This window comes from Triticum aestivum, chromosome 5A, assembly GCF_018294505.1.
Source record: "Triticum aestivum cultivar Chinese Spring chromosome 5A, IWGSC CS RefSeq v2.1, whole genome shotgun sequence".
NCBI classification, from domain to species: Eukaryota; Viridiplantae; Streptophyta; class Magnoliopsida; order Poales; family Poaceae; genus Triticum; species Triticum aestivum.
In genome coordinates, this window is record NC_057806.1 from 651102019 (window position 1) to 651121462 (window position 19444).

At 43.2% G+C, this 19444-nt stretch overlaps 1 protein-coding gene across 1 annotated transcript; it reads left to right on the forward strand.

Annotated features, from left to right (window-relative positions):
* Nucleotides 1-14810: 14810 nt before the first annotated feature.
* On the forward strand, nt 14811-16688 carry LOC123105633 (amino acid transporter ANT1). The gene is made up of 2 exons (XM_044527730.1): nt 14811-15246; nt 15452-16688. The coding sequence occupies exons 1-2, from the start codon at nt 15049-15051 to the stop codon at nt 16529-16531; spliced, it is 1278 nt and encodes a 425-aa protein (XP_044383665.1). The 5' UTR covers nt 14811-15048; the 3' UTR covers nt 16532-16688.
* The last annotated feature ends 2756 nt before the right edge of the window (nt 16689-19444 follow it).

The window sequence follows — 19444 nt, forward strand, 5'->3', positions numbered from 1 at the left end:
AAGATCAAAAAGACTTTCCCCAAGTCTTACCGATGGTTCTACTTGGCACAAACACTAATTAAAAGCATAAAACCACATCTAAACAGAGGCTATATGAATTATTTATTACTAAACAGGAACAAAAATCAAGGAACAAAAATAAAGCTGGGTTGCCTCCCAACAAGCGCTATCGTTTAACGCCCCTAGCCAGGCATGATGATTTCAATGATGCTCACATAAAGGATAAGAGTTGAAACATAAAGAGAGCATCATGAAGAATATGACTAGCATATTTAAGTCTAACCCACTTCCTATGCATAGGTATTTTGTGATTAAACAACTTGTGGGAACAAGAATCAACTTGCATAGGAAAGCAAAACAAGCATAACTTTGAAACTTTAAGCACATAGAGAGGAAACTTGATATTATTGCAATTCCTACAAGCATATGTTCCTCCCTCATAATAATTTTCAGTAGCATCATGAATGAATTCAACAATATAACCAGCATCAAAATCATTCTTTTCATGATCTACAAGCATAGAATTTTTATTACTCTCGACATAAGCAAATTTCTTCTCATGAATAATAGTGGGAGCAAACTCAACAAAGTAACTATCATGGGATTGAAAATTGAAATCAAGATGACAAGTTTCATTGTTATCATTATTCTTTAAAGCATACGTGTCATCACAATAATCATCATAGATAGGAGGCATGATTTCATCATAATAAATTTGCTCATTAATACTTGGGGGACAAAAAATATCATCTTCATCAAACATAGCATCCCCAAGCTTGTGGCTTTGCATATCATTAGCATCATGGATATTCAAGGAATTCATACTAACAACATTGCAATCATGCTCATCATTCAAATATTTAGTGCCAAACATTTTAATGCATTCTTCTTCTAACACTTTGGCACAATTTTCCTTTCCATCATCCTCACGAAAGATATTAAAAAGATGAAGTGTATGAGGCAAACTCAATTTCATTTTTTTGTAGTTTTCTAAACTAGTGCTAAAACAAGAAACAAAAAGATTCGATTGCAAGATCTAAAGATATACCTTCAAGCGCTAACCTCCCTGGCAACGGCGCCAGAAAAGAGCTTGATGTCTACTACACAACCTTCTTCTTGTAGACGTTGTTGGGCCTCCAAGTGCAGAGGTTTGTAGGACAGTAGCAAATTTCCCTCAAGTGGATGACCTAAGATTCATCAATCCGTAGGAGGCGTAGGATGAAGATGGTCTCTCTCAAGCAACCCTACAACCAAATAACAAAGAGTCTCTTGTGTCCCCAACACACCCAATACAATGGTAAATTGTATAGGTGCACTAGTTCGGCGAAGAGATGGTGATACAAGTGGTATATGGATGATAGATAAATGTTTTTGTAATCTGAAAATATAAAAATAGCAAGTTAACTAATGATAAAAGTGAGCACAAACGGTATTGCAATGCTAGGAAACAAGGCCTAGGGTTCATACTTTCACTAGTGCAAGTCCTCTCAACAATAATAACATAATTGGGTCACATAACTATCCCTCAACATGCAACAAAGAGTCACTCCAAAGTCACTAATAGCGGAGAACAAACGAAAAGATTATGGTAGGGTACGAAACCACCTCAAAGTTATTCTTTCCAATCAATCCGTTGGGCTATTCCTATAAGTGTCACAAACAGCCCTAGAGTTCGTACTAGAATAACACCTTAAGACACAAATCAACCAAAACCCTAATGTCACCTAGATACTCCAATGTCACCTCAAGTATCCGTGGGTATGATTATACGATATGCATCACACAATCTCAGATTCATCTATTCAACCAACACATAGAACCTCAAAGAGTGCCCCAAAGTTTCTACCGGAGAATCACGACGAAAACGTGTGCCAACCCCTATGCATAGGTTCATGGGCGGAACCTGCAAGTTGATCACCAAAACACACATCAAGTGAATCACGTGATATCCCATTGTCACCACAGATACGCACGGCAAGACATACATCAAGTGTTCTCAAATCTTTAAAGACTCAATCCGATAAGATAACTTCAAAGGGGAAACTCAGTCCATTACAAGAGAGTAGAGGGGGAGGAGAAACATAAGATCCAACTATAATAGCAAAGCTCACGATACATCAAGATTGTGCCAAATCAAGAACACGAGATAGAGATCAAACACATAGCTACTGATACATACCCTCAGCCCCGAGGGAGAACTACTCCATCCTCATCATGGAGAGCACCGGGATGATGAAGATGGCCACCGGAGAGGGATTCCCTCTCCGGCGGGGTGCCGGAACGGGTCTAGATTGGCTTTCGGTGGCTACGGAGGCTTCTGGCGGCGGAACTCCCGATCTATTGTGTTCCCCGATCGTTTTAGGGTATATGGATATATATAGGCGGAAGAAATACGTCAGGGGAGCCACGAGGGGCCCACGAGGGTGGAGGGCGCGCCCAGGGGGGTGGGCGTGCCCCCTGCCTCGTGGCTTCCTCGTTGATCCCCCGACGTGCACTCCAAGTCCTCTGGGCTGCTTCTGGTCCAAAAATAAGTTCCGTGAAGTTTCATGTCAATTGGACTCCGTTTGATTTTCCTTTTCTGTGATACTCTAAAACAAGGAAAAACAGAAAGTGGCGCTGGGCTCTAGGTTAATAGGTTAGTCCCAAAAATAATATAAAAGTGTATAATAAATCCCATAAACATCCAAAGTTGATAATATAATAGCATGGAACAATCAAAAATTATAGATACGTTGGAGACGTATCAACGTCCCTGAAGGTATGTCATGGTGCACCCGGAATTTCCCATCGTCTGTTCATCGACGATACATTGCTCTTCTTTAAAGTAGACACACAATAAGCACAAGAGGTGAGGTCCATTATAAAGCTATGAAGGGGAAATTGGACAACATATTAGTCCAGCCAAATGCAGCATGTTGTTTGGGAAGGCCTGCCAGATACAAGCCAGGAGGTAGTGTGCACTGCACCGTAGGTTTAACTTCCTACCTTTGAAGAGAAATATGTAGCCCTTACGACCCCTAAAGGTAGAATGTTGAAAGGGAAGTGCCAAAATTTGGAAGCCAGACTCACTAAAAGAATTATTGTGTGGGGAGATACACTCACTCTGGTTGGAAAGGAGGTGATGATCAAATCAGTTGCGCAAGCCATTCCCACTTATGTGATGGGGGTGTTTAACCTTCCCATGTCCATGCGTTATGATATCAATGGGGTGGTGCGAAAATTTTGGTGGGGAGCTTATGAGGGGAATTGTGAAACTCATTGGCAGGCGTGGTCGAAAATTCAAAGCCACAACTGAGTGGGGAGCTGGGATTCCGTGACTTCAAGGTGTTTAACCAGATTTTGCTGGAACAGCAAGCTTGGATACTTCTGATAAAACCTAAAAGTCTTTGTGTGCAGATTTTAAAAGCTCGGTATTACCCGAAAGGGCGTTTGGAGGACATAATTTTTTTCAACCAATGCTTCGGTCACGTGGCAGGCGATCCAATGTGGCTTGGAGCTCTTGACACTAGTGCAGAACCGGGCTTTAGCACCGGTTCGTAAGGGACTTTAGTGTCGGTTCTGTAACCGGCACTAAAGGGTGGGGACTAAAGGTCCGCCCCCCTTTAGTACCGGTTCAGCACGAACCGTCACTAAAGGGCCACCACGTGGCATGAGCCAGGGCCGGGGGTGTGGAGACCTTTAGTACCGGTTGGTAACACCAACTGATACTAAAGGTTGGGGGGTTTTGGTTTTATTTTTTATTTTTCCTTTAATTTTGTGTTTTCCATTTAATTTAGAGATTGTTTTTACATTATAATGAGTTGTTAAATCACTAGGTGAAAGTACCGTGGATTAGTTTGAAGTGGATATGGATCGTCCTAGCTAAGTGATCAAGTAATATGGATATGACATATTACTTGATCACTTAGTTAGGATATCCATCCCTAGTTGAAACTAATCCGCGGTTTCTTTCATAAATGATATAATAACTCATCATCATATTAATATAAAAGCTCTTGCATCATATGATCACCAACAACACTAGCTAGCTAATAATCATCATAGTCGTCATTACCGCTATTTAATCATCATAGTCATTACCGCTATCTAATCACCACCAACACTAGCTTAAAGAAGAAACATTCACTTGTACCAGAAGCAAAGATATCATCGAGTTTAACATGGTCATCCACAAAAGCAAATCACTTTGAGATTAAGTTCAGGACAAAGAACACGGACATGAGAGGACAAGTACTAAGAGCATGAACTAGCTAATCACTCTTGCTCTCTCTCTCTCTCTCTCTCTCTCTCTCTCTCTCTCTCTCTCTCGGGTAAAACAGCATAGAACATGTGTAGCTCTCCTGATTCATCATATTGGAGCATGCAGATGAACTTGTCTCCTAATCGTGGGTTGCACCTCTCATTGCTGCCCCCTAGTACTTCTCTGCGATCCTTCACAATTTTGCTCCAGTCTTTCACTATTAAGCATTCCTCGGTTTTAGAAATCCTGAATGCACTCATGTGCACTGTAAGATGTCTTGGACGTAAGCTAACCATTGACATGCGACATTTAGTCTCGATCCACTGAGGCACAACTATCATCGGGAGTCCCTGTTGAAGAACATGCATCGTATAGTAACATACTTAGCAATGAAGTTTAGCTTAAAAAATAATGTATGCAAAAGATGCATTGAGGACAAATAGTAAAAATCTTACCATCTTGCCTAAATAGATGTGACCGTAGTTCAATACGAACACTATTGGTCGCACGTTTTGAGTACTAAGATTTTCAAGTTCAGGAAAATAATTTCTCTTGACAGCATCAAGATCCTCAAGCCATGAAACATAATGACTTATCTCCTCGCAGTATAGTTCAGACCCGGGACAGTGGACGGTCCTGTCTACCAAGCGCCAGACATGTTTGCTTGAATGGAAATAAGCTGTCAATAGAAATTAGTTGTCAACTATTTTTGAATAAACAATATCGAAGACATAAATATGGTTGAGAAACTCACATAATGGTAGAACTGAAGGCATCTGCACATCGACCCAAATGTCTCTATTACCTTCAATATCATCTTCCAGACGAATATCAAAGGTGATAACCATATCAGGCTCAAATGCATAAGCCTTGCATAATGCTTGTCAAGTTTTGCATTCAAAATAGGTGTAGGTATCAGAATTATATAATTTTACGTCGAAGGTATAACCATGCTCGGTCTTCAAGTAAACTCTCTTTATCTTCATAGTTTTGTTAGGACTGAAAACTATCTTATCCAAGACAAAAATTCTTGCATGACAGGGGATACGCTAGTAGAATAGTAAAAATTTAAAATTATAAGTTAAAACAAATGAAGCATAAGTCATGCTTAATTACGAAAAAAGACTTGTCGTTGTGACTTACTGTATCCACTTCGAAGGTCTCATCCAGCTTGATGCTGAAGCGCCTATCATCAACTAGGAAATTTCTGCTGCATAGGCCGTGCCCGTCTTCGCGGTATTCGCACATACCGAAATCGTTTTCGTCGTCAGACAACATTTCTTATGTTCATAGTTGAAACATTAATTAATAAACACTTACTAGTTCTATTAATTCAACTAAGCACTTACTACAAATAAACTAGTTATATTAATTATCCTACTAAAAATAAAATAGCTAGTTCTATATAGTACAATTTTAATTAGATGATCAAATCTCATATACCTAAATTTAATATATCTAATTCATATATAACTAAAAGTATAAAAAACTAACTCATCTAACATTAATATATAGCTAATTCATCTAACATTTGACATTAATGTCTAACATTCCTATATATATATATATATATATATATATATATATATATACATAAACACTATTCTGATCACGGGATCAGAATAATATTCTGATCACAACCTGACCTGCCCCGCTAGTAGTACGTTGAACTTCCCTGTGAACTAGGTTGAACTTCCGCCAACATTGCCCAAATGGGGCTTGCCATATACCGTTGGAAAGCTATGAACATCAGTATCATGACCCAACTTAAATTTTTGACAAAGTATAAGCGGTTTAACAACAGTTTTGAAAACCATTTTTTGTTTGCACAAAAAATGTGAATCGTATTTTCGATCGCATTTCTAAACCGTTTATCAGAAGGAGGCATATAATATGGCATTGGAAAGCTGCTACAAAACCACTCCTTCCACGTGTTGAAAGTTTTCTCTAATTTCCTATGGTTAAAGAGTAATTTGAAGAACGTAAATTTTCGTAAACCGAACAGTTGAGTTCGTTTTTTCGATGTCATTTCTAAATGGCTAATCCAATGGAGGCATATGATACGGCGTTGGAATGCTTATGAAAATGCGCTACTTTTTCATCTTGTAAGTTTTTTTCTAATTTTGAATGGTTTAAGAGTAATTTAGAAAATGGTCCAAGTCCTACCAAGTTTGTATTTTTGAGCTAATTTTTTAACCGTGCGTCCGAATGCAGTAAATGATATGGCATTGGAAAGCTTGAACAAATGCGAAACTTTTTGGTATATATTGTTTCTTCTAATTCATTACAGTTTTATGTCAGTTTTGAAAATGGCTAAAAACGTATTTTTGCCATAATTTCTACAAATTTTATCGGAATGGGGCACATAATATACCGCTGAAAAGCTATGGAAAATTCGAAACTTTTTCATGTTGATGGTTTTCTCTGATTCCTAGCCGTTTTCAAGTATTTTCGAAAACTGTGGGATCATGCATTCTGCCTTTATCGCGAAACAGATTCTTCGAAAATGCACCGCGTGAAGAACCTGAACTTCTCGGCGCGTGTGCCTGAACTTCACTCTGTTTTTCACGTGATTTTTTTGCTTGTAGATCTTCATCCACTTCTCGTAGCTCTCCATCTCACTCACGGGAATTGAGCGGGTGATATAGCGGTGGAAAGCTGCTGTAAACACGCAACTTTCCCGTGTTGATCATTTTTTCATAGTCGCGGCGATTTTGAAAGTTTTTCATCTGAAATTCATTCATTGTAGTAGGCGAACTTCCTGCTGTTTTCATGTTGAACTTCTGTGACGTATTTTCGTTTGCAGTAGTTGAACTTCTGTGTTGTTTTCACCTCTATCACAAGAATTTTTAAACTTTCTCCGGCTGAGCACTTGAACTTCTAGCAAGAAAAGTTTAGGCTTTGCATTTTCATTCTTTTTTAATACAAAATGCACACCGTGTACTACGTGAACTTCTGGCAGTTATCGATCTGAACTTCTGAGATCACACGTTCTGCCTTCATCGAAATAACAGAGTCTCTGAAAAAAGCACTTCGTGAAGAGATTGAACTTCTAGAACAGTTCTTTTTGAACTTCACTCTATTTTTCACGTGTTATTTTTTACCCGTAACTCCCCAACCACTTACCAGAATTGAGCAAATGATATATCAATGAAAAGCTGTTGAAAACACGCAACTTTCCCGCGTTTATCATTTTTTCATACTTGTGACGGTTCAAAATAATTTTTTCATTACACAAAAATGTGTTTTAATTGGTATACATGAAACTTTTAAACTGTACATCAGAATATAACATATAATATACCGTTGGAAAGCTTATGAATAGGAGCATCTTTTTCATATAGACAGACGTTACAATTTTTGTCGTTTGAGAGTAGTTTTAAAAATGGAAAAAACAACGTTGTTTTTTGCCTATTTTTTACATGTAATTGAAGGTTGGACGTCCCACACTAGAGATCTTGAACTTCACCATGAGGAGCACGTGAACTTCTTGCAACAAACTTTCTAAGCTTTTTATTTTCTATTCTTATATTCCTATCTAAAACGCATTTCCTGTACTAGTTGAACTTCCCGCTGTTTTCACCTTGAACTGCTTAGTTACTAAAAAAAAGAACTCTCTACTTTCTAAGAACTTAATATATTGTATATTATTGTGACTTTTTTATTTTTCTGTGACACTTTTTATGCATTTTTTGTTCTCGGTGAAATGGCCTAGGCAATTCTTTTTTTTGGATGAAATTCATCTATATGTTATACCTCCGAACTTCGAATTTTCTTGAAACATGAACTTCACATGCTTTTGAAAAGAAAAAAATTACACACAAGAATATACGTACACAGTACACCAATTTGTAGTATGCACAACACTCTAGTACACACATTACGCTGGCGGGGGCGCTTAGGAGCAGTGCAGACGGAGTTGTGGGTGTGAGTCACGTCCCATCGGTGTAGGGAGGTTCATTAATTTTTGTACATGAACTTCTACACGGTTTTTTCTTCAAAATTCTAATGCTGGTGTTGGGAAATGTCAAAATACATATAGGTAGTAATATATGAACTTTTGGGGAAATAATAAATGAACTTCTAAAACACAATTTTGTTTTCTCACATAAACAAAATAAGAAACACAAGTCAGGGTAAAACTAGTGTCAATTTCTACACCCAAAATTTTCCCTTTTTGTGTGGGCAACCTCTCATCTGAACATATGCAAACCTCTGGTCAAATTACAGTGTAGCAAATCCCAAAGAAATCACGAAGCTTTGAACATTACAGGGAGAAACAGGATCAATTTTTCTGGAAAAAAAATTGACCATCAGACGAGATGGGAGGAGGAAGTGGGGAGAAGAGAGAAGGAGGAAGATGAAGTGAGTAGGCAGGAGGAAGTTGTTCGGGGGAGGGAGGGTGGGGATGGAGCTGTGGAGGAGGAGTAGGAGAGCGACGCCGGACCAAAGGGCAGGCCGCGCCGGAAGGGAGGGAAGGTCGCGGCGGCGTAGCAGGAAGTTCACGCCAGACGCACGCCTGGGAAGGAGAGCACGCTGCAGGGAGAGGCGGATAGGGGGATTGGGAGGGTGGGGCTCGCCGGCCCTGGGCGGATCCACGCCCGTGGACGGCCTTGGTTACCGGATCCGCATCCATGGAGGGCGGCGGCGGCGCGGGATCCTGGACCGCACCGGTTGTTCGGGTGGTGGTGTTGGGGAGCTGCGGTGAAGACGGGGATCCACGGCGGCAGCAGTGGACGGAGGCGACGGGGAACTGCGTCGGCGGCGGGTGGAGGTCCTGGGGAGGCGCGGTGGCCGTGGAAGATGGTGGGAGGCTGCGCTGGTGGGAGAAGGTGGCTGGAGCGCGGCGGCTGGCAAAGGTGTGTGGTGGCCGTGGCGGAGGACATCCGTGGGGGCTCGCCGGCGGCGGAGGACAGCCGTGGGGGCCGGGGTGGCCGCGCGCCGGAGCCAGGGGCGGCGGCGGTTACCCGGGGGGTGGGGGGAGGCGCTGGATCGGGGAGGGGAAGTGGTGGGCGTGGGGCATTGCTTTTTTTTTATCTGCAAGTTCAGGAAGTTCGGGAGGGAGCTATTGGGCCCTTATAAGGCTGAATGTGATCCAAATAACTATTCTAATTCTGGGATTAGAATAGTGTTGTCATATATATATATATATATATATATATATATATATATATATATAGTGTTACTATTCATCACCCAGGGTGCAGAATAAGTTATTCTTCACCCGAGATAATTTTACGATCATTTCATAATTAAATTACGTTTTAATTCAAATAGTTACATTTCTATTGATTCACTACGTAAAATTTGACATAAGAAAATAAAAATATAGGTCATAAGACAAGAAAATTTGTAGTTTATGTGTATTTTAGACTATGTTTTTACGTTTGTAATTTTACATAACATAAAATATTTTTTACGGCGATTATATATTTTCTTACGGTCTCTTTTTGCGTCGGAAATAAAACAAAACTTACGGAACATAAAATTATGATGCATTGATGGTAAAATAGAGGGGGGGGTGAAGAATAATTATTCCTCACCCAGGGTGACGAATAGCACGACCATATATATATATAAACTAAAAATATATATATAATCATCTAACAATTGACATTAATCTAACATTTATATAAACTAAAAATATATAAAAAAACTGAAAATAGAAAAAATTATTTAAAAAATTTGTCTCTGTTTGTGTGAATGTGTGTGTGTGTATGTGAGGCCGTCGGCCATGGCACGGCAGGCCCGGGGCGGTCAATCTTACAGCAGGGCGACACGGTCGGCGATGCGAGGCGACAGGGGGCGGCGACCGGGACGGGCCGGGACGGCGACGTATGGTCGGGGACGGGCCGGGGGCGACGATGGCGCGGGGACGGGCGCACACGATCGACGTACGATGGGGACGGGCGCGCGCGACGGGGGCGGCGACGGGGACGGGCGTGACGAAGAAGAAGAATAAATTAAGTGAAATTTCCGTGAGTGTTGTATATATAGGAGCGGCCTTTAGTACCGGTTAAAGCCACCAACCGGTACTAAAGGTCAAATTTGGCCAGGCCAAGCGGCGGGAGGCGACCCCCTTTAGTACCGATTCGTGGCTCCAACCGGTACTAAAGACCCCCCCCCCTTTAGTACCGGTTGGAGCCACGAATCGGTACTAAAGGGGGTGCGCTCCCATCCCACTGTGCACAAAGTTTAGTCCCACCTCGCCGAGCGAAGAGTAGCCGCACTGGTTTATAAACCCAGTCGCGGCTGCTCCTTCAAGCTCCTCTCTAAAGCAGGCTTCTGGGCCTAACTTTGCCGCGCTATCCTATGAGCTTACTGGGCCTTATGGGCCTGCATATCCATGCCCAAGGCCAAGCAGGCCCACTGGGCAGCGCGCAAATATGTTTTTTATATAGTTTTTTCTTTTCTGTTTAATTTATTTCTGAATAGTTTTTTGTTGTATTTAGAGTTTCTTTGTGAATATTTTTGCTTTAGGTACAAAAAATTACAAACTTTTTGTTAGTGCCAGTAGTTTCTAAATTTGAATAGTTTAAATTTGAATTATTTGAAATTTGTATGAATCACTAGTTTGTGAATAACTTAACTTTAAAAATAGATTTTTCAGTGATTCTTTTTTCTTATGTTTAATATTAGTGTGTTTTATCATTATATTCAAATTGGTAATGCGTCTGGAGTTGTAATAAGTTCATTTTCGCCCGAAACCCTGATACTTCGAAAAAGATTGTCCAGTTTGTACATGAAGTGCATCCAGTTTTTGCCGTAACCACTCTACTTTTTTGCACATGCTATGTGGGTGAAATGATGATACCATGTCAAGTTTCAACCTTTTTAGAGTTCATGTGTAGTGCGTTTCTATTTCAGGGTCATTTAGCTCAAAACAAAACAATAAATGCATGAAAAATAGCAAATGATATCAGAAAGGGTTGAAAGTTGATGATGTGACTTTGAATGGTGCATACTGAACGCACAAAAAGTCTGGAGTTGTAATAAGTTTAAAAAAGTGAAGTGCCTTTGTAACAGATGAGTTTTCGTTCGAAACCCTTATACTTCGAAAGAAATTGTCCAGTTTGTACACGAAGTGCATCCATTTTTTGTCGTAACTCTCTCTAGTTTTTTGCACATGCTATGTGAGTGAAATGATGATACCATGCCAAGTTTCAACCTTTTCAGAGTTCATTTGTAGTGCTTTTCAATTTCAGGGTCATTCAGCTCTAAACAAATCAGTAAATGCATGAAAAATAGCAAATGATGTCAGAAAGGGTTGAAAGTTGATGACGTGGCTTTGAATGGTGCATACTGAACGCACTAAAAGTCTGGAGTTGTAATAAGTTTTAAAAAATGAAGTGCCTTTGTAACAGATGAGTTTTCGTCTAAAACCCTGATACTTCGAAAGAGATTATCCAGTTTGTACACGAAGTGTATCCAGTTTTTGTTGTGATCCTCTCTAGTTTTTTGCACATGCTATGTGGGTGAAATGATGATATCATGCCAAGTTTCAGCCTTTTCAGAGTTCATTCGTAGTGCTTTTCAATTTCAGGGTCATTTAGCTCAAAACAAATCAGTAAATGCATGAAAAATAGCAAATGATGTCAGAAAGGTTGAAAGTTGATGACGTGACTTTGAATGGTGCATACTGAACTCAAAAAAATTCTGGAGTTGTAATAAGTTTAAAAAATGAAGTGCCTTTGTAACAGATGAGTGTTTGTCCGAAACCCTGATACTTCGAAAGAGATTGTCCAGTTTGTACACGAAGTGCATCCAGTTTTTGCCGTAACCCTCTCTACTTTTTCGCACATGCTATTTGGGTGAAATGATGATACCATGCCAAGTTTCAACATTTTCAAGCTTTTCAATTTCAGGGTCATTTAGCTCAAAATAAATCAATAAATGCATGAAAAATAGCAAATGATATCAGAAAGGGTTGAAAGTTGATGACATGGCTTTGAATGGTGCATACTGAACGCAAAAAAAATCTGGAGTTTTAATAAGTTTAAAAAAATGAAGTGCCTTTGTAACAGATGAATTTTCGTCTGTGTAAACATGTAAAAATATACATTAAAAATACATTGATCATCAATGATCTTTTTGTGTAGAATCTGAATTGTCAATAGGAATTTTCACCGGTTTAAGTGGTTGTGATAGTTTGAGCAGTAACATATTTAAGGTGGTAAAAACCCTGTTAGGGGAGCGGGTGGGACTAAAAACCGATGCATGGCGAAACTTTAGTATCGGTTTGTGGCATGAACCGGTACTAAAGGGGCTGGTGGGGCCACAGCCTGCCAGCAGCCTGTCACTGACTCTTTAATATCGGTTCGTGGCATGAACCGATACTAAAGGTCCTCCACGAACCGATACTAATAAGCGCCGCCCGCCTAGCCGTTTGAACAGGCATTAATGGTCACATTAGTGTCGGTTCAGCTACAAACCGGGACTAATGTACTTCACATTAGGCCATTTTTCTACTAGTGTGAAGAAGAGGTTTATTTGGTGAGTGAGTAGCATCACACATATTCACATCTAGCGGGACTAGCGGCTGCCTCGGGATCTGTCAGGCCAGCGCATCATGCCCTAGGAGACGTGTAGGCTTCGCCACATTGCGTTCCTATTGGATGCTCATGGAGTATGGCGGCCGGACCTTCTATGCGAACACTTCCTGCATGTCGATGTCGACGTCATCACTCGCATCTGAACTTCCCCATGTGTCATGGATGACGTCCGCACCCGAGCCCTGGAGAAATCCGGGTGTTTTTTCTTGGTTCGGTTGGCATACCACTTCGTCATGGACGAGCGCGAGCATCCATTGGCGAGCACGTCGAGCAGGGCATCAAATGGTCACTGCCCATCTAGAAGACCATATGGCGATGCCCTGCTTCCCCTAAGGTACTCGTGTTTGCTTGGAGGCCAGTCACCAATTCCCTCATCACTTGGGCAAACAAATTTTCTCGCACTCTAGAACCTAATGATTTGTGCCCTATGTGTGGTGTGGAACATGAGGATGGAAACCACACTATCTACTGGTGCCCACGCGCAAATGAGTTGTGGCAGCAATGGCTAAAGGACTGACCTATCCCGATCGTCGAGACGGTGCGCTACACAGGGCCGTATGGTTCTCTTGGTGGTCCTCTAGCGCATATGGCACATACGGAATGAGATCACGCATGACAAAGCCTCGCCTCCTATTGAAGCTTCCCGGTGGTTCCTAAATAGCTACTCCCTTCGTTCTGAATTACTTGTCGCAAGTATGAATGTATCTAGATGTATTTTAGTTCTAGATAAATCTATTTCTGCGACGAATAATTTGAAATGGAGAGAGTACATCAACTCGCCCCGGTGTAATCGGCATTTTCCTAATCAGGTAAAGGGAAAGATGGTGCTCTCTTTGTGGATGGTGGGCACCCGGCTTTGGAAGTGCGATATCAACCTAGCGCCCCGAAGGGCACCGAGCTGCACTGGGTTCAGTCGCCCCTAGGGTGGACTAAGTTAAATACGGACGACAGCTTTCAAGCCGTGGACTAGCTGAATGTGGTATGGTGCTTTGTAATGACGCTGGAGAGATCACATATACTGCGTGTAGACAACTCTTCACATGTGATGATGCGCTGGACGGCTGAAGGCCGACCTGAAAGAGTGCAAGGAGGGTCTAGCCTTTGCGGTGCAACAAATGACCCGCCCCATCCATTAGAGATGGATCGCGCCGAGGCGGTCACGATGTTACAAGCGCATTCAGTGGACCGGTCCAAGTTCATGAGCATAGTTCAGGAGATCAAGGACCTGCTGCAAGATGATAGAGAGATTGTGATTACGCGGATTAGTAGAACTCAGAATAAAGCTAGTCACTAGTTAGCGGCCTATGGGCGAAGTACCCCTCACACGGCACTCTGGTTGCAAGGAGGTACGGATGACCGTTGTCAAATTTTCTAAGAACAATGATCACGTGTTCGATTTGTCTAGATACATATTCCCTCCGTCCCAAAACAAATGTCTCATACATCCGTATCTAGACAAGTCTAAAATAAGAATTTTAAGACTGAGGAAGAGACTTTTTTTGCGGGTGTTGTATGAAAGTTGAGACACTTATTTTAAAACGAAGGAAGTACTATATATTTAGACACATTTTAATGTTTAGATACATTCGTATCCCATTTTTTTGTGGGATAGATACATCTGTATCTAAGTAAATATAAAACAGGTAATTTATTGTCTGTACTCCTTTCGTAAACTAATATACAAACGGAGTATGTATCTCAACGAATGTGAGACAAGTAATTTGGGACCGAGGTAATACAATCTTCCTTCCACTCTTTAAAAAGGTTGTAGATTAAACATGCTATGGTAAACTCTGACCTGGCTATCTTTCGCTCGCTCACACGTACCCCATATAGATGGCAAAGGAAAGTGTGCCGTGTGTGCCGTGTGCCGTGTGTGATTCCGCAGCCTATTATGAACCCATTTTCCACGGGAAAAATCGTTGAGGATCTGAAACGATCAGATCCATCCGTCCACCTAAATCAGATCCATCCCAACCAAAACCACTTGGAAAACCCTGCACGGCGTGCACCATGTGTTTTCCCCACGCAACCCGACAGCGTCCAGCGCGAACCCCCCATACGCCACCACCTACCGAAGCGACGCGTCGTCATCATCACCAGTGATCCATCCCCATTCTCCTCCAAGAACCCGGTGGAACGTCGCGAGATCGCCGGCCATGCCTTCTCTCGCTGAGCACTTTGGTTGATCGTATAAGCTGCGGCTCCGAGACTGGCTCGCTGTTTAATTAGCCCGTCGGACCACCCCTCCACTCCATGGCGCCGGAGGTGAAGGTGCCGCTGCTGGAGGGGAGGGGCGCCACGCCCGCGCAGACGCTGGGGAACATCGTCGTGTCCATAGTCGGCACCGGCGTGCTCGGCCTGCCCTACGCCTTCCGCACCGCGGGCTGGCTCGCCGGCGCCCTCGGCGTCGCTGGCGCCGGCGCCGCCACCTTCTACTGCATGCTCCTCCTGGTCAGTATACACACTTTGCTCCGTCTCCAGCCCCCCTGTTTCAGTATCATTTCTTGGATTTCTTATAGAATTCAACAAGCTTCACTCCATCTTAGTATACCGTGAGCTCCGTGACTGATTATTCAGGTTGATCCGCTCAGTCGATTAGTCTCATCAAGATTTGTCACGCATTCGAAGTTGAATTTAGCTGCTGTTTGGTCTGAAGCTGGATTGCAGGGACAAGCTGCGGGAGCAAGAAACAGAGGAGGACGGACTCGGAGATGAGCAGCGCCGCCATGGCGATGGCGGCAACTACACCTACGGGGATCTGGGCGAGCGAGGCTTCGGCCCCATCGGCAGGTACTTCACGGAGGCCATCATCATCATCGGCCAGACCGGCGGCAGCGTGGCCTACCTCGTCTTCATCGGCCAGAACCTCAGCTCCGTGCTCCCCACGCTCTCGCCGCCCGCCGTAGTCCTGGCACTCCTGCTGCCGGCCGAGGTCGCGCTCTCGTTCGTCCGATCCCTCTCCGCGCTGGCGCCCTTCAGCATCCTCGCCGACGCCTGCACCGTGCTGGCCGTGGCCGCCGTCGTCAAGGAGGACGTCCAGCTCCTGGCCGAGCGCGGGCGGCCGTTTGCCGGCCGGAGCGCGTTCGCGGGCCTCTGGGGCGTGCCGTTCGCGTGCGGCGTCGCCGTGTTCTGCTTCGAGGGGTTCTGCCTCACGCTGGCGCTGGAGGCGTCCATGTCGAACCGGGGCAGGTTCCGGCCGGTGCTCTTCCAGGCCATCGTCGGGGTCACTGTCGTCTACATCGGCTTCGGCGTCTGCGGCTACCTCGCCTACGGCGACGCCACCCGGGACATCGTCACCCTCAACCTCCCGGACAACTGGTCCACCGCCGCCGTGAAGGTGGTGCTGTGCGTGGGGCTGGCGCTGACGTTCGCGGTGATGATGTACCCGATCCACGAGATCGTGGAGGCGCGGCTGCTGGCGCCGGGCGGGTGGGTGCGGAGGCGCTGCGGCGGCGTGGTCCAGCGGGCGGCGCTGCACCTGAGCCGCGTGGCGGTGGTGGCGGCGCTGGCCGCGATCGCGTGCTTCGTGCCGGCGTTCGGGGACTTCGTCGCGTTCGTGGGGAGCACGGTGTGCGCGCTGCTCTCCTTCGTGCTGCCGGCGCTCTTCCACCTCAGCTTCGTGGGGCCGACGGCGAGCCCGTGGGCGCGTGCGGTGGACTACTTTTTGTTGCTCGCCGGTCTGGTGTTTGCCGGCCACGGGATGTATACGGTCTTGGCACCCATTTATAAATTATAATTAGAAAATGGTCATCAATTTCGTACATTACAGGCACATAAAAAAAGATTCAATTACCATCCAAATTAGTCAACAAAAGACCTGCAGAACCAAAGAGCGTCGTCTCATTTCATCCGCTGGTGAGTTTTACATGCACCATCATGTTTTTTTTTGCCTACACCATCATGTTTTTTTAACAATCACTCGGTCGTGTGCTTTGGCAAGGGGGGCCCTTTCCCCTCTTCTCTTCGTCATTGTCATTGATCCAGTACAACAAATTTTTGAATTGGCACCACGAAAGAGGTTTCTCCACAAGTTTCGTGGAAAGGGTGTAATGATGTGAACCTTCCTATATGCGGATGACGCGACGGTCATGGCTCCAATTAAAAGAGATATTGACAACCTTTCAACCATACTGAGAGGTTTTGGTGAGGTCACTCACCGGTCTATGGACCAAATTTTATAAGAGCTCCATCATGTCCATTCGATGCAACTACCTTAATTTGAGGCACAATCCTCAAAGGTTGCCGGCAGCTAGAGCATCTTTTCCAATAAAATACTTGGGTCTTGAACTCTCCGTTTGACAACACAAGAAGGTGGATCTTCAATTCCTTGATGATAAAGTCGCAAGCAAGTTGGTCACTTACGAAGGCCAAAACCTTACCACCATTGGACGCACGCCCCTTGTCAAGTCCGTCGTCACCTCCCAAGTAGTGTACTTTATCAACCACTTGTTATTTCGCCAAGTACTCTAAGTAATGTTAACAAGTTTGAAAGGGATTTTCTTTGGTCCGGCTCGGATAGGACGACGGGTGCAAAATGCAAGGTGAATTGGAAGGTCGTTTGTCCGCCGCATGAATATGATGGTCTAGGGGTACTCAACACCGACAAGTTTCCTCACGCCTTGCGCTTGAAATGGCCTTGTGAGTAGACGGAGCCAAGCATGATGTGGGTTGCAATGCATCATCCATAAATTGGATGTGGAGCACCTCTTCTTCTCTTTTAAACCTCGGCAGCTTTATACAAATGATAATGTTGTCTGTTACAACGACCTAGGAAACCAGGGGGGTTCAACATGCCAAACATCCACAGTTGCACTAATGGAAGTGAAACGAGCTAGCTCATGCGCGGCAACATTAGCTTTGAGGTGTCTGTCAGTATCAAGAAGAAATGCATATTGAACCAAAGGCCATTTTGTTGAGCAAAAAAAAAAGGAGTATCAAGAAGAAATGCATATTGAACTTTTGGTGATGAATTTTGGCACCAAGGCCCTTTTGTTTGGACGTGGAGTTTCTAATCTTTGAGCTCAAATGCTCCTAGATAAACAGTAAATTCAAAAAAACAATCAAAAGAATCTGAATTTTTTTGTGGTAAAATTGAGAGAATGTTTGGAGTGCATGCAAAAATTAATCACGAAATCAGATCAGTGCAAGGCATGGTAAGGGCATCTCCAATGCTCAGCGCTTACATGGGCGTTAGCAGGAATTAAATAAAATATTTTTCTTTGTAGCGCCCACATTAGAGTCCATCCCTACAACACTAGCAGGCGCTAGGCCAGTTAGAAAAGAACAGAGAAATTGGCTAATCCTACGACGAAAAAGCCGGAGCGTCCGAAGACTTCCCTGGCATCGACGCTAGCTAATTTCCTCCATTTTCATTTTAAACTGTGGAGACGCTCCGTCCCTGGCATCCACACCTAACGGCCAGGAATTAGAAAAAGCCGGAGCGTCTTAGAAATGGTTGAAACTTGGTCGGGAATCACACCTAACGGCCAGGAATTTGATCCTAGCGCTCGGCCTAAGCACCGGCATTGTACATGCCCTAAAAAAACAAAACCAATGCTTTGAAAATGTTACTTTCAAACGCATTTTGAAGCTCTGATTTTATTTTTTTGCCACGACTTGCTCCGATATGTGATTTTGCAAACATTTCTTAAAGTTTGCCAAAAAAGTTCAGAATTTTACGATTTTTTCTTTTTTTTTATTTATTTTACTGTTCACAGCAGGAGCAATTGAGCTCGGGATAAAATACCCCTCCCGTGCTTACATGGAATGGACCCAGGATTGCAGGATGGTGCGTGCATCAAACAGACAGATAAACACAAGCAACATCTCATCCAAGAGACTCCAAACATCTAAAAAAACAGACTCTACAGCACAAGCAAGCAGTTCAAACAGGGCACACAAACAAACCCGACTCCAATACTGAAAATAGAAACGTAGTAAAGATTTTCTGACAACTAGGAATAAGCATAGTCCGACCAACTGGAGTCTGGAGATCAAACAACAAACAAGCTACTCCCTCCGTTCCTAAATGTAAGTCTTTTTAAAAATTACAATATGAACTACATACGAAGCAAAATGAGTGGATCTACACTCTAAATTACGTGTATATACATCAATATGTAGTTCATTTTAAATGTCTAAAAAGACTTATAGTACTTTGGATCCATAAGATATATCGCAAGTATAATGGCCAAACACTGGACCGACCACCGTTTTTCGTTCCGAGAAACACAAGCGAGCACTGACATTGGCGGCAGCAACTGGAGAGGTTTCTGGAAACTGAAACATGGAATTTGGCCATCAAACTGACAACAGGCTAGGAACAACAGTCAAGGGAAAATATCTAGTGCACCGGAGCTTGTGGTGCTACCGGTGCATCGAACTCACATCATGCTTTTAAAATGTTCAAAAAATTCTGAAATAAATTTAGCACACTCATACAACATTAATGTAGGTTGTCACAAAAATTCAAGTTAAAATTCAAAATATAACTTAAAAAACAAAGATAACAACACCAACAGTCAAACTGAAAATCACTTCAAGATCTTCCTAGTAAACTGGAATCTACCATCTGGAAGATAAACTAGTACATTTCAGGATAACAACACAATCTTCAAAATCTTGACACTAATCACCATCTATAACAATA

Bases quoted from the DNA above. Each gene is read 5' to 3' on its own strand.
- LOC123105633 (XM_044527730.1), top strand. From the start codon at position 15,049: ATGGCGCCGGAGGTGAAGGTGCCGCTGCTGGAGGGGAGGGGCGCCACG. The intron at 15,247-15,451 runs GTCAGTATACAC...TTTGGTCTGAAG, and splicing joins TCTACTGCATGCTCCTCCTG to CTGGATTGCAGGGACAAGCT.